The sequence below is a fragment of the Microcaecilia unicolor genome, chromosome 10, assembly GCF_901765095.1.
Source record: "Microcaecilia unicolor chromosome 10, aMicUni1.1, whole genome shotgun sequence".
NCBI classification, from domain to species: Eukaryota; Metazoa; Chordata; class Amphibia; order Gymnophiona; family Siphonopidae; genus Microcaecilia; species Microcaecilia unicolor.
The window spans coordinates 123,238,100-123,265,570 of record NC_044040.1 but is presented as its reverse complement, the minus strand read 5'-3'; the positions used below and the strand labels follow the sequence as shown (position 1 = coordinate 123,265,570).

At 49.1% G+C, this 27,471-nt stretch overlaps 1 protein-coding gene across 1 annotated transcript in view; it reads left to right on the top strand.

Moving 5' to 3' along the window:
• Nucleotides 1-27,471, top strand: part of LOC115478811 (rRNA 2'-O-methyltransferase fibrillarin-like) — a 393,169-nt gene that overhangs the window by 179,244 nt on the left and 186,454 nt on the right. Inside the window, 4 exon segments of the mRNA XM_030216419.1 lie at nucleotides 16,854-16,935; nucleotides 16,938-16,990; nucleotides 16,993-17,026; nucleotides 18,452-18,454. Coding sequence (XP_030072279.1) covers nucleotides 16,854-16,935; nucleotides 16,938-16,990; nucleotides 16,993-17,026; nucleotides 18,452-18,454 — 172 coding nt within the window.

Here is a 27,471-nt window from a genome sequence, read left to right as displayed (position 1 = left end):
AAGGGAAAATTAGGTTCTTACCTTGGTAATTTTCTTTTCTTTATTCTCAGCAGATTTATTTATTTGTTGCATTTGTATCCCACATTTCTCCGAGGACACGCAGGCTGGTATTCTCACGTGTTTTTGACGTCACGTCGGCCCCCGGAGGATTTTCAGCAAAATCTGTAGAAGTCTCTTCTGGAGTGTTCCACCGTGCGTGGCAGTCGCACTGCTCATGCGCGTACGCAATTTCTTCTTTTCCGCGTCTGAGGAGACACGGAGTTCTTTCGCGCTTCGCGTTTTCCTCTGTGTCAGACGAAGTTTCTTCTTTTTCTCGGTTCGCTAACACTGAGTATATTTGTTTAAAAAAAAAAAAACAACAAAAAAAATAAAACAGAAGAAAAAGTCTTTTTATTTTTTCTAGTTTCTTTCTCCCTTTTTTGATAAGTTTTCTTCATTTTTTCGTTGCGACCGCTTTTAGGCCGCTTGGTCGGTTTTTCTTTTTGTCTAATTTTCTGACACAATCACGTCTTTTGATTTCACGGAGGCTATTTTCCCCGCCATGTCATCGAAGACTCCCAGCGGCTTCAAACCATGCTCCCGCTGCAACCGGACCATCTCAGGCACTGATCCGCACTCCTGGTGCCTTGGGCCCGACCATTGTCCGGAGAGCTGTAAGTTGTGTCTTTAGATGAAGAAACGCACCCAGCTCTCCAGAGAAGCTCAGAGAAAAAAGCTTTTTGTGTCCGGTACTTCGGCGTCGAGAGACCAGGTAAAGGCTGCCAAAAGACCGATGCACGCTGGGAGCAGTGATGCATCGAGTGGGTCTCCACCCGCCTCTGCGCATTCTGCTTTGCAGTCCCCCCGGGACCGACCTGTATCGAACCCGGCCCCGAGGAGGAGTGTGGATTCCACATTCTCACCGGTACCAAGGAGTCTCGATGGCGGGCGTCGGGTGAAGGTCAAGAAGCACCGTCATCGTGTCCTTCTCGACATGGTACCGGGAGCTCTGGGTCGTCGAAGCACTCTGCATCCGAAAAGCGTCGACGCCAAGAGGATCGCTCTCCCTCTGTGATGGAGGTGTCGGTGTGGCGGTCGTCTGGCAGTCCGGTACCGGCTCCCCAACCCCTACAGGTTCTGCCTCTGAAGCTCGCACCGGTTCAGGCTCAGCCCCAGCACGCTCGTTCTCGTCAACAGCGTGCGCCAAAGCATGCCCCTGCAGCTCCCCAGCAAAAACTAGGGACGGGTTTTTGACTGGCTCCAGTTGAGCATAGCCGCACTACCAGTACCCGTGCCGGACGACTTACCAGTAGGAGGGAAGTTAAAAATTTTTTCACCAAAGGTGGCCTCTCATAACCTCCGACCGGTGGGTTCTTCAAATAGTCCGGTTAGGATACAACTTCAATCTGGAATCCGAACCTTCAAATTGCCCACCGAGAGCTCAATCTTTCAGCTCTCAGCACAGGCGAGTACTTGCAGAGGAACTCTCCGCCCTTCTCAGCGCCATTGCGGTCGAGCCCGTTCCACCAGGGCAGGAAGGGCTGGGATTCTATTCCAGGTACTTGTGCAAAAGAAAACAGGGGGGATGCGTCCCATCCTAGACCTAAGGGGCCTGAACAAATATCTGGTCCGAGAAAAGTTCAGGATGATTTCCATGGGCATCCTTCTCATGATTCAGGAAAACGATTGGCTATGCTCTCTGGACTTAAAGGATGCTTACACTCACATCTCGATACTTCCAGCTCACAGGGAGTATCTGCAGTTTCGGCTGGGAACACAGCACTTTCAGTACTGTGTGCTGCCTTTTGGCTTGGCGTCTGCACCCAGGGTATTTACCAAGTGCCTGGCAGTTGTTGCAGTGTCACTACACAGACTGGGTGTGCATGTGTTCCCTTATCTCGACGATTGGCTGGTGAAGAGCACCGCCCAGGCAGGAGCTTTACAGTCCATGCGGATGACTATTCAAGTGCTAGAGCTACTAGGGTTTGTAATCAATTACCCCAAGCCCCATCTAATCCCAGTTCAAAAATTGGAATTTATAGGGGCTCTGTTGTGCACGAAGACAGCTTGTGCCTATCTTCCCGAGACGAGAGCGGACAACCTTCTGTCTCTAGTCTCCAAGGTTCAAGCGTCTCAGCAGATCATGGCTCGGCAGATGTTGAGACTTCTGGGGCACATGGCTTCCACAGTTCATGTAACTCCCATGGCACGCGTACACATGAGATCAGCTCAGTGGACCCTAGCTTCCCAGTGGTTTCAAGCTACATGGGATCTAGAGGATATGATCCAGCTGTCCATCGACTTTTGGAATTCCCTTCAGTGGTGGACAAATTTGGTCCAATCTGGTTTTGTGGTGCCCATTCCAAATCCCTCAGCCACAAAAAGTGCTGACGGATGCATCCCTCCTAGGTTGGGGAGCGCATGTAGATGGGCATCATACTTAAGGAAAGTGTCTTCAGATCAACCTCCTGGAGTTGCGAGCGATCTGGAACACTCTAAAGGCTTTCAGAGATCGGTTGTCCAATCAAATTATTCAAATTCAGACAGACAACCAGGTTACCATGTACTACATCAACAAGCAGGGGGGCACTGGATCTCGCCCTCTGTCAGGAAGCCGTCCAGATGTGGCTGTGGGCTCGCCAATACGGCATGTTTCTCCAAGCCATTTATCTAGCAGGCGTAAGCAACTGTCTGGCCGACAGACTGAGCAGGATAATGCAACCTCACGAGTGGTCGTTGAACATGTCTGTAGCCTGAAAGATCTTCTGAGAGTGGGGCACCCCCTCGGTGGATCTTTTTGCCACTCAATTCAATCACAAGGTCCCTCAGTTCTGTTCCAGATTACAGGCCCACAGCAGGCTAACGTCGGATGTCTTTCTTCTTCATTGGGAGACAGGCCTTCTGTATGCGTATCCTCCCATGCTTCTGGTGGGGAAGACTGCTGAAACTCGAGCAAGATCGAGGGTCCATGATTCTGATAGCGCTGTTTTGGCCCCGTCAGATCTGGTTCCCTCTTCTTCTGGAGTTTTTTTCCGAAGAACCGTGGAGATTGGAGTGTTTTCCAACTCTCATTACTCAGAACGAGGGGGCGCTTCTACATCCAAGCCTCCAGTCTCTTGCTCTCACGGCCTGGAGTTTGAGAGCTTAGAATTCGCCTCCTTGGTTCTTTCTGAGGGTGTCTCCCGAGTCTGCTGCTTCCAGGAAAGATTCCACTAAAAGATGTTACTCCTTTAAATGGAAGAGGTTTGCTGTACTGGTGTGACAGCAGGGCCCTAGATCCTTTTTTCTTGTCCTACACAGACTGCTTGAATACCTTCTACACTTATCAGAGTCTGGTCTCAAGACCAACTCAGTACGAGTTCACCTTAGTGCAATCATCATCGGGTAGAAGGTAAGCCTATCTCTGGACAGCCTTTAGTTGTTTGATTCATGAGAGGTTTGCTTTTGTCAATGCCCCCTGTCAAACTTCCACCAGGTCATGGGATCTCAATGTCGTTCTCACCCAGCTGATGAAACCCCCTTTCGAGCCACTGAATTCCTGCCATCTGAAGTATTTGACCTGGAAGGTCATTTTCTTGGTGTCTGTTAACTTCAGCTCGTAGAATCAGTGAGCTTCATGCTCCTTATCTTAAATTTCATCATAACAGAGTAGTCCTCCGCACTCACCCTAAGTTCCTGCCGAAGGTGGTTGTCGGAGTTCCTCTGAACCAGTCGATTGTCTTGCCAACATTCTTTCCCTGTCCTCATACCCGTCCTAGGCAAAAGCAAGCTGCACACTTTGGACTGCAAAAGAGCATGGGCCTTTTACGTGGATGCGGACAAGCCCCCACAGACAGTCCGCCCAGTAGTTTATTTCTTTTAATCCCAACAAGAGGGGAGTTGCTTTTGGGAAATGCACCATATCTAATTGGCTAGCAGATTGCATTTCCTTCACTTACGCCCAAGCTGGGCTGACTTTAGAGGGCCATGCCACGGCTCATAAGTTAGAGCCATGGCTGCGTCAGTGGCTCATCTGAGGTCAGCCACTATCGAGATCTGCAAGGCTGCGACGTGGTCATCAGTCCACACATTCACATCTCACTACTTGCCTTCAGCAGGACAGTCGACGCGACAGTCGGTTTTGGGCAGTTGGTGCTGCAGAATCTGTTTGTGGTTTAGAATCCAACTCCAACCCTCCTAGGCCCACTTTATTCTGTTCCAGGCTGCACTCTGTGAGCTGTTTTTCTGTTTAGGTCAATCTCTGTTATGTCCTCGCCGTTGCGAGGCCCAATTGACAATGTTTGTTGCTTTGAGTGAGACTGGGGGCTAGGGATAACCCCACACGTGAGAATATCAGCTTGCTTGTCCTCGGGAAAGGCAAGCTTCTTACCTGAAGCAGGTATTCTCCGAGGACAGCAGCTGGATATTCTCACAATCCCTCCCACCTCCCCTTTGGAGTTGTTCTTTTCCTCTTTACTATTGGATTTAACTGAGGAGCGGACCGCGCAACGGGCGGAAATTACGTATGCGCATGCATAGTGCGATTGCCACGCGTGGTGGAACACTCCAGATGAGACTTCTACAGATTTTGCTGAAAAATCCTCCGGGGGCCGCCGTGACGTCACCCACACGTGAGAATATCCAGCCTGCTGTCCTCGAAGAATACCTCTGCTTCCGGTAAGAAACTTGCTTTTTTCCACCTATTGCAGACGCCATGATCCTTCCATGTCTGACTTGTTTTTTGTTCAGATCTTTCATGCAGATATAGATCTAATTGGGAGAAGTTGGGTATCAGTTATCAAAATTTCTACATGATGTTCTCCTACTGGAGGTTGAGTTCATCCCTCCTTTGTATGTTATTGCTCCTGTTCTGGGGTGTTTGTTCGCTGTGAGGAAAGTTTGTTATTCTACCTTTATGGTTCACTCTGCTTTGTAAATCTCAAATACTGAAGGCAGTTGAGGCTAGCCGTCAAAGAGGCACTATGGTTTTTCAGTGTTCTCTATCTCTACCTGCTGGTAGGCGGATACTACCCATCAGTTAATGGATTCATCTGCTGTGACTAAAGGAAAGAAAATTACCAAGATAAGAACCTAATTTTCCCATTTAACTGGCCTGTAAAAAAAAAAAAAAGATAAATGTCAGCAGAATATGAATGATTTCATAGTCTCAGCAGTATGGAGCAGCATTAATATTAAGATACATTTATTGGATTTAGCTCATACTTTTTAGTAGTAACTCAATGTGAGTTATTTCAGGTCCACTAGTATGTCCCTGTCCTCAAAGGAGATTAGTATCAACAACCTCAGCGTCTCCATTCGGAACAGTGAGACTCGACTTAACACTTTGCTTCATTTTCTTAGAGGTCCAGGATCGGATGGAATGTTCATTCTTGGATACTAGGAAGTAAATGGAGCATCTGCCAGACCCTTGCTCACAGTGCTGGGTAGTCAGTTGACCAAAACTATGGTTCTGGCTTCTTGCTCCAAATCTATTTTTCTACTGTCAAAGTACAGCTCCTACTGATATCAAGCTTTAATTTTTGTTCTGCACCTAAAATAATAGTAAATATGTTATATTTATCAGTACTTTAGATCCAGGACAAAGATATAGATAAGTATACATGATACATTTAACATTATAAGATATTTTATTTTTTTTTATTTTGGAGTTGGTACATTTTTAGAGACTCTGATTCCACAGCCCTGCTTGCTGATCTTCAGGTACCAGAACCACTGTCCATTGTCTCTTGCTGCACCAATCTGTTAGATGTTGCCCAAAATGCTGCCTCCTTGAAGACTGGCAAGGCAACTCCAGAAAGGCATTGGATAGCAGACAAGCAATTTCTTGGGTATACCCTTTTACCATTCCACCTGTTGATCTGAAGTTATCTGGGTCCACCTCCAGTATAACATCTATAGTAGGTCTCCCATAGGCAGAACTTGAGGATGGATCCCCAAGACCTGATTATCAGGGAGGGCAGCTCTTTTCCATGAAAAATTTGGAGTACCTTGACATCCTGTCAAGGGGGGAATCTTATGCTGAAGCTCCTCCCTGGGTTCTGCTGACACCCTGCTGACTTTTCAAAGAGGGCCAGGGAAAATTTTAGCCTCCTTTTTATCAAAAGTAAAGGCCTCCTTGCTACTGATGGTCCCTCCTGAGAGTGTGAATCCAAGGTCGCCACTTTTTTCCTTACTCTTGGCCCTGTTTAAACACAAGGTCTAGTTCAGCAGGACAGATTACTTTCTCGAGGACAAGCAGGCTGCTTGTTCTCACTGATGGGTGACGTCCACGGCAGCCCCTCCAATCGGAATCTTCACTAGCAAAAGACTTTGCTAGCCTGCGCGCCGATGTGCACCGCGCATGCGCGGCACGTCTTCCCGCCCGAAACCGGCTCGTGCGGCCAGTCTTCTTTTGTCCGCGATCGGTACGGTCGGTTTCGCCGTTCGTGCCCCGGAAAGGTGACCTCGCGCTCATTTCGACTCGTTACTTCAGAAAGTTTAAAAGTGTTCGGGAAGAGCCGTTGGTTTTTTCCTTCCCGTATTTCGAGCTTTTCGCCCCGGAAAGTTTCTTTCGTCGTCGGGTAGCCTCAGTTAGGCACTCGGTCGAAATTTTCTTCTCCCTATTTTTGTGGTGCCAATTTTCGTCATTCGAGTTTTGATCTCGCCGGCGTGATTTTCCGCCCATGACATCGAAGCCTTCCAGCGGCTCAAGAAGTGCACCCAGTGCGCTCGGGTAATCTCGCTCACTGATAGGCACGCGTCGTGTCTTCAGTGTCTGGGGGCTGGGCACTGCCCTCAGGCCTGTAGTCTGTGTTCCCTTTACAAAAGCGGACTCAGGTAGCGAGGTTAGCCCAGTGGAACATTTTGTTCTCGGCTCTTCGTCGGCATCGGCACCAGGGGTATCGAGTGCATCGACGTCTCAGCGTCCAGACCTTCATCCTCGGCTGCCAGTGCATCGAGTGCATCGGCCCTCTGCATCGGCGCTGAGACATCGGACGGACTGTATCGACGTCGGTGGTACCGGGACCTCGTCTGCTGATGTCGTCGGACAGTGGTGCTTCGTCTGGAGTGCAGGTGAGGGCTGTCCATTCCCCTGCTGGTGGCGGTGAGCCTTCGGGTGGGTCTCCCCCTACCCTGAGGGCTCCTGCGGTACAGCCCCCCCGAGACCGACCTTCTTCGGCCTCGGCCCCGAGGAAGAGACGGCTGGATTCTACGTCGTCCTCGTCGGTGCCGGGAAGCTACGGTGACACGCTTCGCAAGAAGTCGAAGAAGCATCGACAACCGGTCCCCTTCCCGTGTCGGCACTGAGAGCTCTGGGTCGCCGAGGGAGTCGGCACCCAGCAGGCATCGGCACCGAGAGGACCGCTCACCCTCTGTCCAAGAGGTGTCGATGCGCTCCACTCTGGACAGCCCGGAACAGCCTCCACGCCCGGAACAGACCTTGACATCGACGCCTGCAGCGACCTCCATGCCTTTTTCTGCAGCCACTCTGAACGAGAGCCTCCGGGCCGTTCTCCCAGAGATACTGGGAGAGCTGTTGCGCCCTACCCCTCCGGTACCGGGGGTGCTTGCGCCACCGGTACCGTCGAGCGTGGCGCCGGCTGGTCCATCGCCCGGGGTGAGGTCTCCGGCGTCGGTTGCCGCGTGCTGGTACCGACTGCGGTTGCCTCCCACGAAGGTTCCCCGACTACGTCGGTGGAGGGAGCTTCGCCGTTGCGGGCGAGGGAGTCTACCTCTTGACGCCCCCACGTAGCCGTGGTTCCACGGAGTCGAGCCGGGCACGGTTGCAGACACAGGTTCGTGAACTTGTGTCTGACACAGAGGGTGAGGCCTCGTGGGAAGACGAAGGAGACATCAGATATTTCTCTGACGAGGAGTCTGAGGGTCTTCCTTCTGATCCCACTCCCTCTCCTGAAAGACAGCTTTCTCCTCCGAGAGTCTGTCTTTCGCTTCCTTTGTCTGGAGATGTCTACGGCCATCCCCTTCCCTGTGGTTGTGGAGGACGAGCCCAGGGCTGAAATGTTTGAGCTCCTGGACTATCCTTCTCCACCTAAGGAAGCGTCCACAGTACCCATGCATCATGTCCTAAAAAAGACTTGCTGGCGAACTGGACCAAGCCTTTAACTAACCCCACATTCCCAGAAAATTGAGTCCCAGTACTGGATCCATGGGGACCCAGAGCTGATGCGCACTCAGTTGCCTCACGACTCTGGAGTTGTGGATTTGGCCCTAAAGAAGGCCAAGAGTTCTAGGGAGCATGCTTCGGCGCCCCCGGGCAAGGACTCTAGAACCTTGGACTCCTTTGGGAGGAAGGCCAACCATTCTTCTGTGCTCGTGGCCAAAATTCAGTCTTACCAGCTCTACACGAGCATACACATGCGGAACAATGTGCGGCAGTTGGCGGGCTTGGTGGATGCGCTCCCCCCTGAGCAAAGCCAAGCCATTTCAGGAGGTGGTCAGGCAGCTGAAGGCGTGCAGAAAATTCCTGGCCAGAGGGGTGTATGACACCTTTGATGTTGCGTCCAGGGCCGCTGCTCAAGGTGTGGTGATGCGCAGACTCTCATGGCTGCGTGCCTACCGACCTGGAGAATAGAATCCAGCAGCGGATTGCGGACCTCGCCTTGCCGTGGCGGATAAACATTTTGGAGAAAAAGTCGAGCAGGTGGTAGAGCAGCTCCACCAGCGGGACACCGCATTCGACAAGTTCTCCCGCCGGCAGCCTTCAGCCTCTACCTCTACAGGTAGAAGATTTTTTCGGGGGAAGGAAGACTGTTCCTTACTCTTCTGTAAGCGTAGGGTACAATCCTCCTTCTCGACAGCCTGCGGCCCAGGCTAAGCCCCAGCGCGCTCGCTCTCGTCAGCAGCGTGCACCTCAGCAAGGCCCCTCGGCTCCCCAGCAAAAGCAAGGGACGAGCTTTTGATTGGCTCCAGCAGAGCATAGCCGACATCCAAGTGTCAGTGCCGGGCGACCTGCCAGTCGGAGGGAGGTTGAAAGCTTTTCACCAAAGGTGGCCTCTCATAACCTCCGATCAGTTGGGTTCTCCAAATAGTCCGGCAAGGATACACCCTCAATTTGGCCCAAAACCTCCAAATTGTCCACCGGAGCTCAGTCTTACAGCTTCCAGCACAAGCAGATACTTGCAGAGGAACTCTCTGCCCTTCTCAGCGCCAATGCGGTCGAGCCCGTGCCATCCGGCAAGAAGGTCTGGGATTCTATTCCAGGTACTTCATTGTGGAAAAGAAAACAGGGGGGATGCGTCCCATCCTAGACCTAAGGGCCCTGAACAAATATCTGGTCAAAGAAAAGTTCAGGATGCTTTTCCCTGGGCACCCTTCTTCCCATGATTCAGGAAAAAGATTGGCTATGCTCTCTGGACTTGAAGGATGCCTACACACACATCCCGATACTGCCAGCTCACAGGCAGTATCTGCGATTTCAGCTGGGCACACGTCACTTCCAGTACTGTTTGCTACCCTTTGGGCTCGCCTCTGCGCCCAGGGTGTTTCACAAAGTGCTTGGCTGTAGTAGCAGCGGCACTTCGCAGGCTGGGGGTGCACGTGTTCCCCATATCTCGACGATTGGCTGGTGAAGAACACATCCAAGGCAGGAGCCCTGCAGTCCATGCAGATGACTATTCGCCTCCTGGAGCTACTGGGGTTTGTGATAAATTATCCAAAGTCCCATCTTCTCCAGTGCAGAAACTCGAATTCATAGGAGCTCTGCTGGATTCTCGGACGGCTCGCGCCTATCTCCCAGAGGCGAGAGCCAACAACTGTTGTCCTTCGTCTCGCGGGTGCGAGCGTCCCAGCAGATCACAGCTCGGCAGATGTTGAGATTGCTGGGGCCACATGGCCTCCACAGTTCATGTGACTCCCATGGCCCGCCTTCACATGAGATCTGCCCAATGGACCCTAGCTTCCCAGTGGTTTCAGGCTGCTGGGGATCTAGAAGACGTGATCCACCTGTCCACGAGTTTTCTCAAATCCCTGTATTGGTGGACGATTTGGTCCAATTTGACTCTGGGACTTCCTTTCCAAATTCCTCAGCCACAAAAAGTGCTGACCACCGGATGCATCTCTCCTGGGATGGGGAGCTCATGTCGATGGGCTTCACACCCAAGGAAGCTGGTCCCTCCAGGAACGTGATCTGCAGATCAATCTTCTGGAGTTGCGAGCGATCTGGAACGCTCTGAAGGCTTTCAGAGATTGGCTGTCCCACCAAATTATCCATATTCAGACAGACAACCAGGTTGCCATGTACTACGTCAACAAGCAGGGGGGCACCGGATCTCGCCCCCTGTCAGGAAGCCGTCAGCATGTGGCTCTGGGCTCGCCGTCACGGCATGGTGCTCCAAGCCACATATCTGGCAGGCGTAAACAACAGTCTGGCCGACAGGTTGAGCAGGATTATGCAACCTCACGAGTGGTCGCTCAATTCCCGTGTAGTGCGACAGATCTTCCAGGTGTGGGGCACCCCCTAGGTAGACCTCTTCGCATCCGAGCCAACCACAAAGTCCCTCAGTTCTGTTCCAGGCTTCAGGCCCACGGCAGACTGGCATCGGATGCCTTCCTCCTGGACTGGGGGGATGGTCTACTGTATGCTTATCCTCCCATACCTCTGGTGGGGAAGACTTGTTGAAACTCAAGCAAGACCGAGGCACCATGATTCTGATTGCTCCTTTTTGGCCGCGTCAGATCTGGTTCCCTCTTCTTCTGGAGTTATCCTCCGAAGAACCGTGGAGATTGGAGTGTTTTCTGACCTTCATCACGCAGGACGAAGGGGCGCTTCTGCATCCCAACCTCCGGTCCCTGGCTCTCATGGCCTGGATGTTGAGAGCGTAGACTTTGCCTCTTTGGGTCTGTCAGAGGGTGTCTCCCGCATCTTGCTTGCTTCCAGGAAAGATTCCACTAAGAGGAGTTACTTCTTTCTGTGGAGGAGGTTTTGCCGTCTGGTGTGACAGCAAGGCCCTAGATCCTCGCTCTTGTCCTACACAGACCCTGCTTGAATACCTTCTGCACTTGTCTGAGTCTGGTCTCAAGACCAACTCGGTAAGGGTTCACCTTAGTGCGATTAGTGCATACCATTACCGTGTGGAAGGTAAGCCGATCTCAGGACAGCCTTTAGTTGTTCGCTTCATGAGAGGTTTGCTTTTGTCAAAGCCCCCTGTCAAGCCTCCGACAGTGTCATGGGATCTCAATGTCGTTCTCACCCAGCTGATGAAACCTCCTTTTGAGCCACTGAATTCCTGCCATCTGAAGTACTTGACCTGGAAGGTCATTTTCTTGGTGGCAGTTACTTCAGCTCGTAGAGTCAGTGAGCTTCAGGCCCTGGTAGCCCAGGCCCCTTACACCAAATTCATCATAACAGAGTAGTCCTCCGCACTCACCCTAAGTTTCTACCAAAGGTTGTGTCGGAGTTCATCTGAACTAGTCAATTGTCTTGCCAACATTCTTTCCCCTGTCCTCATTCCTGCCCTGCTGAACGTCAGCTGCACACATTGGACTGCAAGAGAGCATTGGTCTTCTATCTGGAGCGGACACAGCCCAACAGACAGTCCGCCCAATTGTTTGTTTCTTTGATCCCAACAGGAGGGGAGTGGCTGTAGGAAAACGCACCATATCTAATTGGCTAGCAGATTGCATTTCCTTCACTTACGCCCAGGCTGGGCTGGCTCTTGAGGGTCATGTCACGGCTCATAATGTTAGAGCCATGGCAGCGTCGGTAGCCCACTTGAAGTCAGCCACTATTGAAGAGATTTGCAAAGCTGCGAATGTGGTCATCTGTCCACACATTCACATCTCATTACTGCCTGCAGCAGGATACCCGACGCGACAGTCGGTTCGGGCAGTCAGTGCTTCAGAATCTGTTCGGGGTTTAGAATCCAACTCCACCCCCCTAAGGCCCATGTTTGTTCTGTTCCAGGCTGCACTCTGTTAGTTGGTAATTTTTTTAGGTCATCTCAGTTATGTCCTCGCCGTTGCGAGGCCCAATTGACCATGGTTGTTGTTTTGAGTGAGCCTGGGGCTAGGGATACCCCATCAGTGAGAACAAGCAGCCTGCTTGTCCTCGGAGAAAGCGAATGCTACATACCTGTAGAAGGTATTATCCGAGGACAGCAGGCTGATTGTTCTCACAAACCCGCCCGCCTCCCCTTTGGAGTTGTGTCTTCCCTAGTCCTTTGTCTTGCTACATATGAGACTGGCCGGCACGAGCCGGTTTCGGGCGGGAAGACGGCCGCACATGCGCGGTACACCATCGGCGCGCGAGGGCTAGCAAAGGCTTTTGCTAGTGAAGATTCCGATTGGAGGGGCTGCCTTGGACCGTCACCCATCAGTGAGAACAATCAGCCTGCTGTCCTCGGAGAATACCTTCTACAGGTATGTAGCATTCGCTTTAGCTGGGATTGTGTCCCTTGTCCCCCCCCCCCACCCCCACTCACTAGTGCCGCTAAGCTTTAGATTTCCAATCAGCTCTATGGATGTCAGCAGTAGAGGGCCCTCTTCCTGGGTGTCATGATTGTGACTGTATCCCATGCCTACACTTACCTCGCCTCCTGGTGACCAGTCCCTATGGCTGCTGTGGACTGTCTTCCTGTTTCCCAAATATGTTCCAGAGTCCCTTCCAGTCCTATTCTGATGCTCAAGCATTCGGACTTGCTTTGGAAGTTCCTGCAACCAAGCCTCACTTTGGTGTTTTTGCAGCCAAGCCATGCTCTGGTGTTTTTGCTGCCAAGCTTCACCCTTACTTGTGACCTCATCTGTAATTGCCTTTATTAAGCACCTGGGAACTTTCAGGCTTGCCTTTGCAACAGAGGTCTTCAGATGAGTTTTCGTCTGTGTGTGTGTGTTGCAGTTCCAGCCTGTTCTTGTCTTGCCAGCATTCAACTTCTATTCCAGTCCTGCTTATTCCAGCCCTGCTTATCTACCGCTTCAGTTTCCATCTTGCTGGTTCTGGTCCTGCTTGTACCAGCCTCACTCATGTTTGGGTGGTTCACCTGCTGCTGCCAGTCACTGGCAGTGGCCCAAGGGCTCACTGCTCTGGACTCCATGACAGTTGTGACAGATTGCAAAGGCTGTGAGATCGGCAGAGGCTTCAGGAGCACTCTCTTTGCTTTTACATCATCACAAAGCCATCCAAGGTTGTCCGCACTCTTGGACCAGTTCCAGCAAGGCCTGGAGACAAGCATAGACCAGCTGCAGCAATTTCTGGAGGCATTCCAGAACCGCTACCTGAATCAGCAGCTTCTCAAGCTTCGGTTCCTTTGAGCATGGACCCAGTACCGGCAATAGCTCCTGTAATGTCAGGCATTGTCTTAAGGCACCACCGAGATATGACGGTAATCCCAAAGACTGTAGAGGTTTTCCTCAACCAGTGTATAGAGGTGTGGTAGCCGTGTTAGTCCACTCTGAAAGGTTATCAATAGAAATCAAACAAAATAAAACACGGAAAAGAAAATAAGATGATACCTTTTTTATTGGACATAACTTAATACATTTCTTGATTAGCTTTCGAAGGTTGCCCTTCTTCGTCAGATCGAAATAAGCAAATGTGGTAGCAGATAGTTTATATAAGAGAAACATCAAAGCATTACTTTGGCAGTCTGACAGAGTGGGAGGGTGGGGGTATGCATGGGGACATCAAAGCATTTCATTGATATTCTAACAGGATGGGTGTTGGTAGTAGGTGAGGAGGGTGATAAACAGAGAAATACAGAGAATGATCGAATATTTTGACACCCAACAGACAGGACTTAATAAGGATCTGGGTTTTCTAGCCCGTTATAAACCATAAAGTTGTATTTCTCTGTTTATTTCTCTATCACCTCTATCTGGACTAGTCTGGAGGGATGATGAGGAATGTTTTTTTTTTTTTTTAAATTCAAGTTTTCCCATCAGATAAATGATTCCAAATTTCCCCCATCAACTGTTTAAGTGTCTTGTTTAGAGTCTGTCTCGGCATAATGATAGTTTGGTCAATGATTCAGACTGTTTTGCTTCTGCATACAATTCAAACTTCTCTTACTGACCTTTAAATGCATCCATTCTGCAGCTCCCCATTACCTCTCCACTCTCATCTCTCCCTACATTCCTCCCCGTGAACTCGGCTCACTGGGCAAATCTCTTGTCGTCCCCCTTCTCCTCCACTGCTAACTCCAGACTTCGTTCCTTTTCCCTTGCGGCACCTTATGCCTGGAATAGACTTTCTGAGCCTGTACGTCTAGCTCCATCTTTACCTGTTTTCAAATCTATGCTGAAAACCCACCTTTTCACCATTGCTTTTGGCTCCTAGCTATTAATTTGCCTCCCCTTGTTCCTTCTCACCCAATAGTCCCTGTGCCCTTAATTGTCTTGTCTTGACTTAATTGTCTTAATTACCTTAATTGACATTGGCACATCTTTTCGGCGGCTTCACTGGCTCGTCTGATACTCACCACAGTTCGGTGCTGTAAGGGAGCTTTTCCCTTGACAAAGCCCCAGTGGCGAAACTGGACCGTTGGGTAGCCCCTGGTTGGAGCAGCAATGAGCTAAGTGGCTGTGGTGTTTAATATTTGTTAAAGACGGGGGCGATAGGTAGTACCGTCATAGAGCAGCAGCACACAAATTAAAATTGAGGGAGGAGGTTGGTAGAGGACCAGTGATTATATGATTATGGCCACATGAATATCATTTCATTGATTAAAAAGGTGGCACTGGTCTGAGGTCCTCTCCTCCTCTGTTTCTCATTGAGTTAGAACTTGTTTCACAATTGTTAGTTAACACTCTCTGTTTTCCAGTTATTAATTATACATCAGTAGAGTGATTCCCGTGACCTTTTGTTACTTCAGAACCCAATACACGAATATACCACCCATACGGAAAATGCAGACCGTCAACAATATGAAACAAGGGATCATAATATCACAATTCTCATGTAGAGCCACAATGCACCTTAATTCATGTTTAATGTGGGATAAAATGCCATAAATAAGTAAATAAATATAAACTTTTAATGTTGAGCACCTGATTCTCAAAGTGGACATATTCCAAACACTGTAATGAAAATAAAATGATCTTTTCTACCTTTGTCTGGTGACTTTGTTTTTCTGATCATGCTGGCCCAGTATCCGATTCTGCTGCAATCTGTCCTCTTAACTCCGTTTCCAGGGTTTCCTTTCCATTTATTTCTTTACTTTCTGCCTTTCTTCATTTCTTGCCGTAAGTAAAAGCTGGGTCCTCTGCAGACTTGACTGTCCAGTGGATCCAGCTTCTGCCTATTTTCTCCATCGATATGCAGGTTTTCTCCCTTTTCCCTCATCTCATCTCCTTCCTCTCTCTTCCCTTCCCCTCCATCCATGTCCAGCATTTCTTCTCTGGCGCCCAGTGCCCTCCATCCATTTGCATCTCCTTCCTCTGTCTTCTCTCACCTCCATGTCCAGAATTTCTCCCCTTCATCCACCTTCCTGTGTTCCCTTCCCTCCCCTTCCCTGCATCCATGTCCAGCAACCCTCCTCTGTCCCCTGCCCTCTATCCACCCATGTTCAGCAAACCTCCTCTCTCCCCTGCCATCCCCTCTATCCACCCATGTCCAGCAGACCTCCTCTCCCCTTCCCCCATCCATCTGGGCGAGCGGCGCCGTGGGTCTCCCCTTCCCTCCCCTTTCTTCCTATCTGCCCCGCGACGCCCTTTAAATTTTTAATTTACCTCGTCCCAGCGGCGGCCGCATCATTTCAGCCTGCCCTGCCCATCTCTAGTCTTCTCTCCCTTCGTGATGTGGTTCGTTCCGCAGAGTCCCGCCTTCTGACATCATTTCCTTGAGGGCGGGACTCTGAGAGAACAAACTCACGAAGGGAGTGAGTTTGTTCCTTCAGAGTCCCGCCCTCAAGGAAATTGTTAGAAGGCGGGACTCTGCGGAACGAACCACGTCACGAAGGGAGAGAAGACTAGAGACGGGCAGGGCGGGCTGAAAGGACGCGGCAGCCGCTGGGACGAGGTAAATTAAAGATTTAAAGGGCGGCGTGGGGCAGATAGGAAGAAAGGGAAGGGGAGACTCACGGCGCCACTCGCCCGCCCAGAAATTCAGACAAACGGGCGGCTGGCCAAAACCCCTCGGGCGTCGGCTGGGGAGGCTTAGCCTTCCCAAGTCTCTTATACTGGGCGTCTATGACCAGGGACTGTCTCTGTCAGGTGTTCAGCGCTGCGTGCGTTTGTAGCGCTATAAAAATTTTAATAATAATAATAATTCCAGGTCATCTTAAGGGGAGGCCAAAGTGTTAAAATCACAGTTGGGATTTAATGCAGTATAAATGAGGTGGCATATATCTTTCACCCCTTCCTCCTAGGTTTTGTTGAAGACAACGCTTAGCCATGGGTACCTATAAGTGTGATTCATGTTCTACACATGGTGAGTCGTGAATGGCGCTGTAGTCTGTGGTTGTCTGCTGGGATAATTGTTACAGCAGGGGAGTGCAGCCCTGTGGTACTTGGTGAAAGCAAGCATATGGTGTTTCTTTCAGAGCCACTCATAAATGGTAATGAGTGAGGGTGGGGAGGATACAAGTTGTATCAGTGACAAGGATGTAAACTTCTGACATCAGTGAGCATGTATGACCCTTGGAAGAAGATCTGCATGACTAAATATGATCTATATAAAGCTTGTAACCAACCCAGTCTCCTTGCTTTTTTCATATACATACTGATTTTTTTCTCCCATTTAAGATCGTATTGGTTGATATAGCTAAGACAGTATGAGCCACTTGTTACATTACCCTATACGTGATGGCACTGAGTTTCTTATGATGTACAGAATCTGTTTTTGGCAGAAAATGATCAAAATGCGCTTGACTGTACAGGTCCTTAGTAATGTTAAATATCTAATGCTACGTTCTCATTGTTTACTGACACTTTTCTTATGTCAGGATGGAGAGAACAAAACTGAGTACAGAGCATGGAATCCCTTCCGCTCAAAGCTTGCTGCTGCAATTCTGGGAGGAGTGGATCAATTCATATGAAACCAGGTGCCAAAGTACTGTATTTAGGAGCTGCATCTGGCAACCAACCGTATCGCATGTCTCTGACTTAGTTGGACCCGGTATGTACATATTTTAGTTTTTCACTAATTTCCTTATCCACCTTAGACATGAAAGAAGCAGAAAGTCCTTTCATTACCTTAACAGAACACAGCAAATTTTCTTTCAATATAAAATAGATTACTGTTTTTTTTTTTAGCAATTTTTGGGTGTTTTAAAGCAGTTGTCCAGAGAATTCTAACTTTTAGGGGATGACTTTTTTCAAAAACTTTTTGTGACCGTTTTGTTTTAATTATAGAAAAGGTTAATATACAAATCTAGCAGATAGAATATGCAAGTCAAAAACAAAATAAATACCCAAACCCCATTCAGTCTAATGATCCATTCCACAATTATTCCTATAATATAACCCTAATGAGGACATACACAAAAATAAGAACCAATTAAGAGCCTTAACTGTCTGAAAAGTACAAATGATTCCTATTGTCAAAACAGTCTGATTATTCCACCAGTGCAAATAGGTGTTCCAGGTCTTGTGAAAAGATAGATGTGTCCCATTTTTCAATGCTGTCAGTTCAGACATAAGACGAAGTCAAGCTTCCTTAACACATTGTCCAGAATCGGTATATTTTTTGTTTCCAGGTGCTGCTGCAATGAGCAACTTGCTCACTGTGAAAAAGTAACAAGCCACTTATGTAGCCCTGGTTTTGCCAATGAATATTTAAGATGGAGTTAAACTATATATTGCCAGTGTGGGTAAGATAAGTACATAAGTATTGCCATACTGGGAAAGACCAAAGGTCCATCGAGCCCAGCATCCTGTTTCCAACAGCTGCCAATCCAGGTCACAAATATCTGGCAAGATCCCCAAAATGTACAAAACATTTATACTGCTTATCCCAGAAATAGTGGATTTTCCCCGTCCATTAATGTGGACTTTCCTTTAGGAAGCCGTCCAAACCTTTTTTTAAACTGCGCTAAGCTAACCGCCTTTACCACATTCTGTGGCAACGAATTCCAGAGTTTAATTACACGTTGAGGGAAGAAAACATTTCTCCCGATTCATTTAAATTTACTACATTGTAGCTTCATCGCATGCTCCCTAGTCCTAATATTTTTGGAAGCGTGACCAGACGCTCACATCTACCCATTCAACTCCACTTATTATTTTATAGACCTCTATCTATCTCACCTCACCTCCAGCCGCCTTTTCTCCATGCTGAAGAACCCTAGCCGCTTTAGCCTTTCCTTATAGGGAAGTAGTCCCATCCCCTTTATCATTTTCGTCGCCCTTCTCTGCACCTTTTCTAATTCCACTATATCTTTTTTGAGATGCGGCGACCAGAATTGAACACAATATTTGAGGTGCAGTCGCACCATGGAACGATACAAACGCATTATAACATCCTCATTTTTGTTTTCCATTCCTTTCCTAATAATACCTAACATTCTATTTGTTTTCTTAGCTGCAGCAGCACACTGAGCAGAAGGTTTCAACGTATCACGACGACGACACCTAGATTCTTTTCTTGGTCCGTGACTCCTAACGTGGAACCTTGCATGACATAGCTATAATTCGGGTTCCTCTTTCCCACATGCATCACTTTGCACTTGCTCACATTAAACGTCATCTGCCATTTAGACGCCCAGTCTCGTAAGGTCCTCTTGTAATTTTTCACAATCCTCCCGCGATTTAACGACTTTGAATAACTTTGTGTCATCAGCAAATTTAATTAGCTCACTAGTTACTCCCATCTCTAGGTCATTTATAAATATGTTAAAAGCAGCGGTCCCAGCACAGAGCCTGGGGAACCCAACTAACTACCCTTCTCCATTGAGAATACTATCCATTTAACCCTACTCTGTTTTCTATCTTTTAAACCAGTTTTAGTCCACAATAGAACACTACCTCCTATCCTATGCTCTCCAATTTCCTCTGGAGTCTTTCATGAGGTATTTTGTCAAACGCCTTCTGAAAATCCAGATACACAATATCAGCCGGCTCCCTTTAACCACATGTTGTTCACCTCTTCAAAGAAATGCAGTAGATTGGTGAGGCAAGATTTCCCTTCACTAAATCCATGTTGACTTTGTCTCATTAATCCATGCTTTTGAATATGCTCTGTAATTTTGTTCTTATAATAGTCTCTACCATTTTGCCCTGCACCAAAGTCAGACTCACCGGTCCTATAATTTTCCGGATCTCTCTGGAAACTTTTCTAAGATACCTTAGAAATTATGTAAAAGAACCAACAGCGATTGCCAAAGGTAGTATCCTAGAACAAGCCCACCAGATATGGTAGAAGTTCCCTCACAGACCACATTCTTGCAACATTGTGCATTTTCAGTCTGGTACGTTTTACATAGGTGATTCTGGGGTATAATATTTGTTTTGTACCCATTTTCTACCAAGTCTGTAAAATTTTTCCCTAAGTTCTGTATTGATAGTTCTGTTGCAGGTCAGTTTCCCATTTTAGCAGTATAAAATAAAATCTGTTTAGTTTGTAATATTAATGCCTATGAGAGATCTCCTCTCTATTGGGCCTGTCCTGTAGTGCCTGTTCAAGCAAGGTCTCAGAACAAGCTTCCCCTGTGTATAAATAAAGTCTCGAATTTGCCTATATGAGAAGGCTTCATTCTCTCTGAAACCATACTTGCCTTTGAGCTATTCCTAAGGCACCATCTACCCCCCTCCTCCCAGTTGTGTCCTAGAGTGCAGAGTGAACAAGTTGTCCAGCATTTGTAGACGCCCATGGAGGCTCTGCAGCCCTATCGAACGCATACAAGATAGGTGCTACCCCTATCGTGAACTTCCTAATCTGGTAATGGAGCAAAGTTGAAAATGGACCTTTCATTAAAATTTGAAGTTTTTCAGCCAAGGCTATTAATTGTGATTGGGAAGCCACAGGACAGCCTAGAAGAGGAACATGAGCCAAATAATGTTCTATTCAAAGCCATGGCTTGGGTGCAACTTAGCAGGTGAAATTGGACTGCTATCAAACATATAAACGGCGAGTGACCGTACTCACTCGCAAATGCGCAGTAGAGCCCTCTGCCCCGCCCCCACGTCAATACGTGATGACGGGGGGGGGGGGGGGGGGCGGAACACAGAGGGTCTGTACTGCGCATTGCTGAGGGAGGGACACCGCCGTCTAACGCTCCCCCCACCCGAGTTGCCGCCACCACCCACCTTCTACCCGGTCGGGCCCTCGCTCCACTATTGAAACAGCGAGGGTCCGGGAGCGCAGCACTGAGCTCTGCTGAGCTGCCGACATCGCCCTTCCTTCTTCTTCTTCTCTGCCTCTGTCCCGCCCTCAACGACGTTACGTCACACGAGGGCGGGACAGGCAGAGAAGAAGAACGAAGGCCGACGTCGGCAGCTCAGCAGAGCTCAGTGCTGCGTTCCCGGACCTTCGCTGTTTCAATAGCGGAGCGAGGGCCCGGCCGGGTGGAAGGTGGGTGGTGATGGCTCGGTGGGGGGGGGGCGCGAACTCGGAGGGGGAGGGGCAGCAGCGAACTCGGCGGTGGGGGCTGGCCTTTCCCCTTCTTATAATAGCCCGTTTTTACGGGCTCAAAGTCTAGTATAATATAACTTGAAAATGTTTCTTCACCCAACGCATAATTAAACTCTGGAATTCGTTGCCGGAGAACGTGGTGAAGGTGGTTAGCTTAGCAGAGTTTAAAAAGGGGTTAGACGGTTTCTTAAGGCCATAAACCACTATTAAATGGACTTGGGAAAAATCCACAATTCCAGGAATATGTATAGAATGTTTGTATGTTTGGGAAGCTCGCCAGGTGCCCTTGGCCTGGATTGGCCGCTGTCATGGACAGGATGCTGGGCTTGATGGACCCTTGGTCTTATCCCAGTGTGGCATTACTTATGTACTTATGTGTTACCCCCATGCCTCCTTGTTTTCTAGGTTGATAAAAGATACATTTTTTCACTCTGGGAGGTTTCTTCAACCAAATGTAGTGAAAGCCATTTCTGTTTAGGTAAAGGAAAAACATTTTTGGGATGAAGATGGGCAGGACCATAAACAGGTATAGAGGTTTAGGTAGGATAATCATTTTTACTGCATGCATTCTCCCATAGCAGTTGAGATTGAGGCTTTCTCCGTGTTCCAGTTATCCTAGGAGTTCGTGTAAGTGCCCTGGAAAATTAAGAGCAAAAAGGTCTGATGGAGAGCAGGAAAGGTGTACACCTAAGTTTCTAATAGATTTATCCACCCAATGAAAACGGTATTTCCTCTGAAACTTCTGTCTAAGTGTAGAAGGCACTGTTAGGTTTAATATCTTAGATTTAGTCATATTACCCTGTTTCCCCGAAAGTAAGACATCCCCTGAAAATAAGACCTAGTAGAGGTTTTCCTGAATTGGTAGATATAAGGCCTCCTCCGAAAGTAAGACCTAGCAAATTTTTGTTTGAAAGCAGGGCTGCCGAGAGCCAGAGAAGGCTGCTCCCGGAACTAACCTTAAACGCCTCCTTTCACCTTCGCAGCAGCAGGGCAGACCTCACCTTCCTTCCATGCCCTGCCCTCGCGGATGTTACGTCAGGCAAGGGTGGGACATGGAAGTAAGGAGTGGCCTGCCCTGCTGCTGCTTGCTGCGAAGGTGAAAGGAGGCATTTAAGGTTAGTTCCGGGAGCGACGGAGGGCAGGCTGGCCAACCCCGATGCTTCCCTGAAAAATAAGACAGCCCCTGAAAGTAAGACCTAGCGCATTTTGGGGGGCAAAAATTAATATAAGACAGTGTCTTATTTTCGGGGAAACACAGTAGTTCAAAATCCAAACACTGTGCCATATTGATGTAAGGTGGTAACCCTGACAGCTCCAGAATGAAGTGTCTGTAGCTGTTAGGGTTAGCAATACATCATCAGCAAATAGCATGATTTTGTGCATCTCTCCGTCACAGTTTATATATGTTATAGTAGTATTGGCTCAGATAAATTGGGCAAGAGGCTTGATAGGTAATGCAAGAGTAAGGGAGATAAGGCACACCCTTTTGTAGTGCCTCTACGAAGCTTAAATTGTTTTGAGTATGCATCATTTATGTAGAGGGTGACCATTGACTACTTATAAAGTGAACGGATACATCCCATAAATTTACCAGATGCTCCCAATTTACCTAGTACTTCAGAGATAGGGCCAGTGGTCTTTATCGAAGGCTTGTTCTGCATCGATAGAAAGTAGTAGTCAGGGGTCCAGGGATGATCTTCCTCATAGATTCCTAAGTATGTTATCAAAAGTCTGTCTCCCTATAATAAAGTCTACCTGATCTTATGCTCCAGCTTAGGCATGTAGCTCTGGAGTCTCGTGGCTAAGAGAGCAATTATTTTATAATTTCTCAAAAAGGGGGCACACTGAAGGGGGCCCTTATCCGGTTTAGGGAGAATAGTAATGGCAGCTAGGCACCAAGAGTAAGGTAATTCAGTATCTATATCTATTGTGTTAAAGATTTTAGCTAGCAGGGGTGCTTGTTTTTTATAACATTTATAAAAAAAACTTATTCCTGTATCCATCTCTACCCGGAGCTTTTCCTTGAGGCAGGATTTTTTTTAATAGCCCAGAGAGTTTCCTCCACCGTGATAGGTTTTGGTAACGTGCTAAGTTCTGAATCTGTTAACGATGGCAATAATATGCCATGTAAAAAGTGGTGATAGACTCCAGAGTAGGCATGGTTTCAGGAGTATAAAGATTAGTTTAAAAGCTTACAGATTCATGATGTATTTCTAATGTTGACAAACACATCTCTTTTGGTATATAATTGTGAAGATGCTGTTTCTTTAGTTGGTGGGCCAGTAGCTGGCTGGCTGTTTTCCAGATTCAAAGTACATTTGTCTAGTTCTCTGCATTCCTTCATTAATATCTGCAAACTCATGTAGTTGTAGAGTGATAGGTTTAAGTTCATTTCGGTGTTTTTGGGTGCAGCGACTGTCATTGTGTCTCAATAGTATGAGAGTACCAAACCACATGATCCATATTCCTGGCCTTAGCTAGGATTAATCTTACATTCAGCAAAACATGTGATATCTTTTGCCATAGTCTCTCCACTCTAGGTCTGCTTTTCACCCAATGGATTCACTGAACCTTGATTTGGCATAGGGTCTATCAGCTTTGTGGCCTGTAAGAGGAAGCTCCCAAGCTTTTGGATCACTTCTTCGCAATTGTTATAACATTATAACATGTCTTTATAGCCTGCCAAACATGTACTCTGTTCGTGCCGTATTACAAAGTACAAAGAAACCAGATGCAGTATATCGTAACAGACCAAGTTATTCTATATTTCCTAACCAGCAATAAGTCTAAGATCCTCTTTGAGGGGATAAAAGGTTTCAGATGTTTCCTAAATGATAGCACCGTAAAGTCAAGGGGGGGAGGGAGAGTTCAATATTTATTGGGATTTATTAACCTCCTTTATGAAGATTCACCCAAGGCGGTGTATAGCAGGTACAGTTTAATATAAAAGTTTCAATTTTGTTAACAGCATAACAGTAGTAAAACAACCAAATATGAATACAATAAATGAATTAATATTGAAAACTGTAAGTTGAAATCTAATAGGTCTACCATGAAACAGTATCAGAAACACATTTATTCCATTGCATCCCCAGATCAATCTAGAGACTTGTGGGTTATGTCCCTCCACTAGCAGGTTAGATAGAGAGAACACCGAAGTTCACCACAAGAGAGCACGTGCAGCCAGTCTAACTCCAGTATTCTCTATCTAGCAAGTGAAGAGACATAATGTGCAGCTCTGTGTGATTCTGGCTCCTAACCCATTCCCTCAGGGTGTGTTGAGCTTGTATTGGGGTTGAGGTGCATGAAGCACATTGGGGCTACACCTGGTGGTACCAGGTCCCCCTACCCTTCTCTCCTGCCTCTTTAAAAAAAAGAAAATCATAGGAGAAACCCTATCTCTTTAAAACAGCGATTTCTGGCTGTGGGTCAGCCTTCAGAGGTAGGTGAGCGAGGTAAGGCTGGGAAGCCGGTCTCCGGGCGTTGTCTGTGTCAGAGGTGTGCGTAAAATGGTGTCCGGGGCTCGTGAGAGCTGTGCCAGGGCCTTGGGCAAGATGCAGTCAGAGCAGGTGGACCGCTTGGCAGGAGGGGAAGCGGCAGGGTCGGCCAATTCCCATGTGGCGGGAAAGCCGCTTGTAGCCGCGGCACGTTGGTCAGTCGCCGCCATTTTCTCTCTTCCTCCACAGCCACAGGTAAGCGCGGCAGCGGGATTGCAGCTCTCAGCTGGTCCTCCAGAGATCGGGGTTTCGGGCTCTTCTCTCACGGGGGCTCCGCATGTGGTGTTTTCCCCGGAGTTCGTGCTGCTTATGCACAAAGCTTTTTTTTTTATTTTTATTTGCATGAAGTCTTTATTAACAAGGCAAACATACAACAAGAGGAAGAAGAAAATAACACCAATCCACATTGGATCAATCGACATTCAACGCAATTATTAGAAACCTAACAGCAACAGTCCTGTTATTGTTGTTCAACCTTTCATTTGAAAGCAAAAAAACACACTCCAAAATTTATATAACATTTTTTCTACGAGGACAAGCAGGCTGCTTGTTCTCACTGATGGGTGATGTCCACAGCAGCCCCTCCAATCGGAACACTTTTCTAGCAAAGTCTTTTGCTAGTCCTTGCGCGCCAATGCGCACCGCGCATGCGCGGCCGTCTTCCCACCCGAACCGGCTCGTGCCGGCCAGTCTTCTTTTGTCCGCGCTCAGTACGGTCGTGTTTCGCCGTTCGCGCCCCGAAAGTTGACCTCTCGCGTCGTTTTGACTTCGCTTCAAAAAAAAAAAAAAAGGTGTTCGGAAGGAGACCTTTTCGGTCTGTTCCCCTTCCGGTATCTCTAGTTTTGCCCCGGTAAGTTTTCTTTCGTCGTCGGGGTAGGCCCTATTTAGGCCTCGGTTCGAAGTTTTTTTTTCTTCCCCCTATTTTGTGGTGCCATTTTCGCCATTTCGAGTTTTGATCTCGCCGGTGCGATTTTTCCGCCCATGACATCGAAGTCTCCCAGCGGCTTCAACAAGTGCACCCAGTGCGCCCGGGTAATCTCGCTCACTGACAGGCACGCGTCGTGTCTTCAGTGTTTGGGGGCTGGGCACCGCCCGCAGGCCTGTAGTCTGTGCGCCCTTTTACAAAAGCGCACTTAGGTAGCGAGATTGGCCCAGTGGAACGTTTTGTTCTCAAGCTCTTCATCGGCATCGGGAGTATCGACTGCTTCGACGTCGTCGGCGCCCGGACCTTCACCCTCGCCCCCGATTGCATCGACCCTCTGCATCGGGGCCGAGACATTGGAGGGCTGTGTCGGCGTCGGTGGTACCGAGACCTCCTCGTCTGCTGATGTCGTCGGACGGTGGTGCTTCGTCTGGAGTGCAGGTGAGGGCTGTCCATTCCCCTGCTGGTGGCGGTGAGCCTTCGGGTGGGTCTCCCCCTACCCTGAGGGCTCCTGCGGTACAGCCCCCCCCCCCCCCCCGAGACCGACCTTCTTCGGCCTCGGCCCCGAGGGAAGCGACGCCTGGATTCCACGTCCTCCTCGTCCCAAAAAGTCGAAGAAGCATCGACACCGGTCCCCTTCCCATATCGGCACCGAGAGCTCTGGGTCGCCGAGGGAGTCGGCACCCATTAGGCATCGGCACCGAGAGGACCGCTCACCCTCTGTTCGAGGTGTCGATGCGCTCCCCTTTGGACAGCCCGGAACAGCCTCCACGCCCGGAACAGCCTCCACGCCCGGAACAGACTCTGACATCGACACCTGCATCGGCTTCCACGTCTTTCTCCACAGCCGCTCTGCACGAGAGTCTCCGGGCCGTTCTTCCAGAGATTCTGGGAGAGCTGTTGCGCCCTTCCCCTTCGGTACCGGGGGTGCGGTACCGACTGCGGTCGCCTCCCAGGAAGGCTCCTTGACGACGTCAGCGGAGGGAGCTTCGCCGGTGTGGACGCAGGAGTCTACCTCTCGTCGCTCACACCGTGGCCGTGGTTCCACGGAGTCGAGCCAGGCTTGGCTTCAGACACAGTCCGTGAACTTGTCTGATACTGATGGTGAGGCCTCGTGGGAAGAGGAGGAAGACATCAGATATTTCTCTGACGAGGAGTCTGATTGCCTTCCTTCGGATCCCACTCCCTCCCCTGAAAGGCAGCTTTCTCCTCCCGAGAGTCTGTCTTTCGCGGCCTTTGTCCGGGAGATGTCTACGGCCATCCCCTTCCCGGTGTTTGTGGAGGACGAGCCCAGGGCTGAAATGTTTGAGCTCCTGGACTATCCTTTTCCACCTAAGGAAGCGTCCACAGTACCCATGCATCATGTCCTAAAAAAGACATTGCTGGCGAACTGGACCAAGCCATTAAGTAATCCCCACATTCCCAAGAAGATCGAGTCCCAGTACCGGATCCATGGGGACCCAGAGCTGATGCGCACTCAGTTGCCTCACGACTCTGGAGTTGTGGATTTGGCCCTAAAGAAGGCCAAGAGTTCTAGGGAGCATGCTTCGGCCTACCATTCTTCTATGCTCGTGGCCAAAATCCAGTCTTACCAGCTCTACACGAGCATACACATGCGGAACAATGTGCAGCAGTTGGCGGGCTTGGTGGACAAGCTCCCCCCTGAGCAAGCCAAGCCATTTCAGGAGGTGGTCAGGCAGCTGAAGGCGTGCAGAAAATTCCTGGCCAGAGGGGTGTATGACACCTTTGATGTTGCGTCCAGGGCTGCTGCTCAAGGTGTGGTGATGCGCAGACTCTCATGGCTGCGTGCCTCCGACCTGGAGAATAGGATCCAGCAGCGGATTGCGGACTCGCCTTGCCGTGCGGATAATATTTTTGGAGAGAAGGTCGAACAGGTGGTAGAGCAGCTCCACCAGCGGGATACCGCTTTCGACAAGTTCTCCCGCTGGCAGCCTTCAGCTTCTACCTCCACAGGTAGACGTTTTTATGGGGGAAGGAAGACTGTTCCCTACTCTTCTGGTAAGCGTAGGTACAATCCTCCTTCTCGACAGCCTGCGGCCCAGGCTAAGCCCCAGCGCGCTCGCTCTCGTCAGCAGCTTGCGCCTCAGCAAGGCCCCTCGGCTCCCCAGCAAAAGCAAGGGACGAGCTTTTGACTGGCTCCAGCAGAGCATAGCCGACATCCAAGTGTCAGTGCCGGGCGATCTACCGGTCGGAGGGAGGTTGAAAGCTTTTCACCAAAGGTGGCCTCTCATAACCTCCGATCAGTGGGTTCTTCAAATAGTCCGGCAAGGATACACCCTCAATTTGGCCTCAAAACCTCCAAATTGTCCACCGGGAGCTCAGTCTTACAGCTTCCAGCACAAGCAGATACTTGCAGAGGAACTCTCTGCCCTTCTCAGCGCCAATGCGGTCGAGCCCGTGCCATCCGGGCAGGAATGGCTGGGATTCTATTCCAGGTACTTCATTGTGGAAAAGAAAACAGGGGGGATGCGTCCCATCCTAGACCTAAGGGCCCTGAACAAATATCTGGTCAAGGAAAAGTTCAGGATGCTTTCCCTGGGCACCCTTCTCCC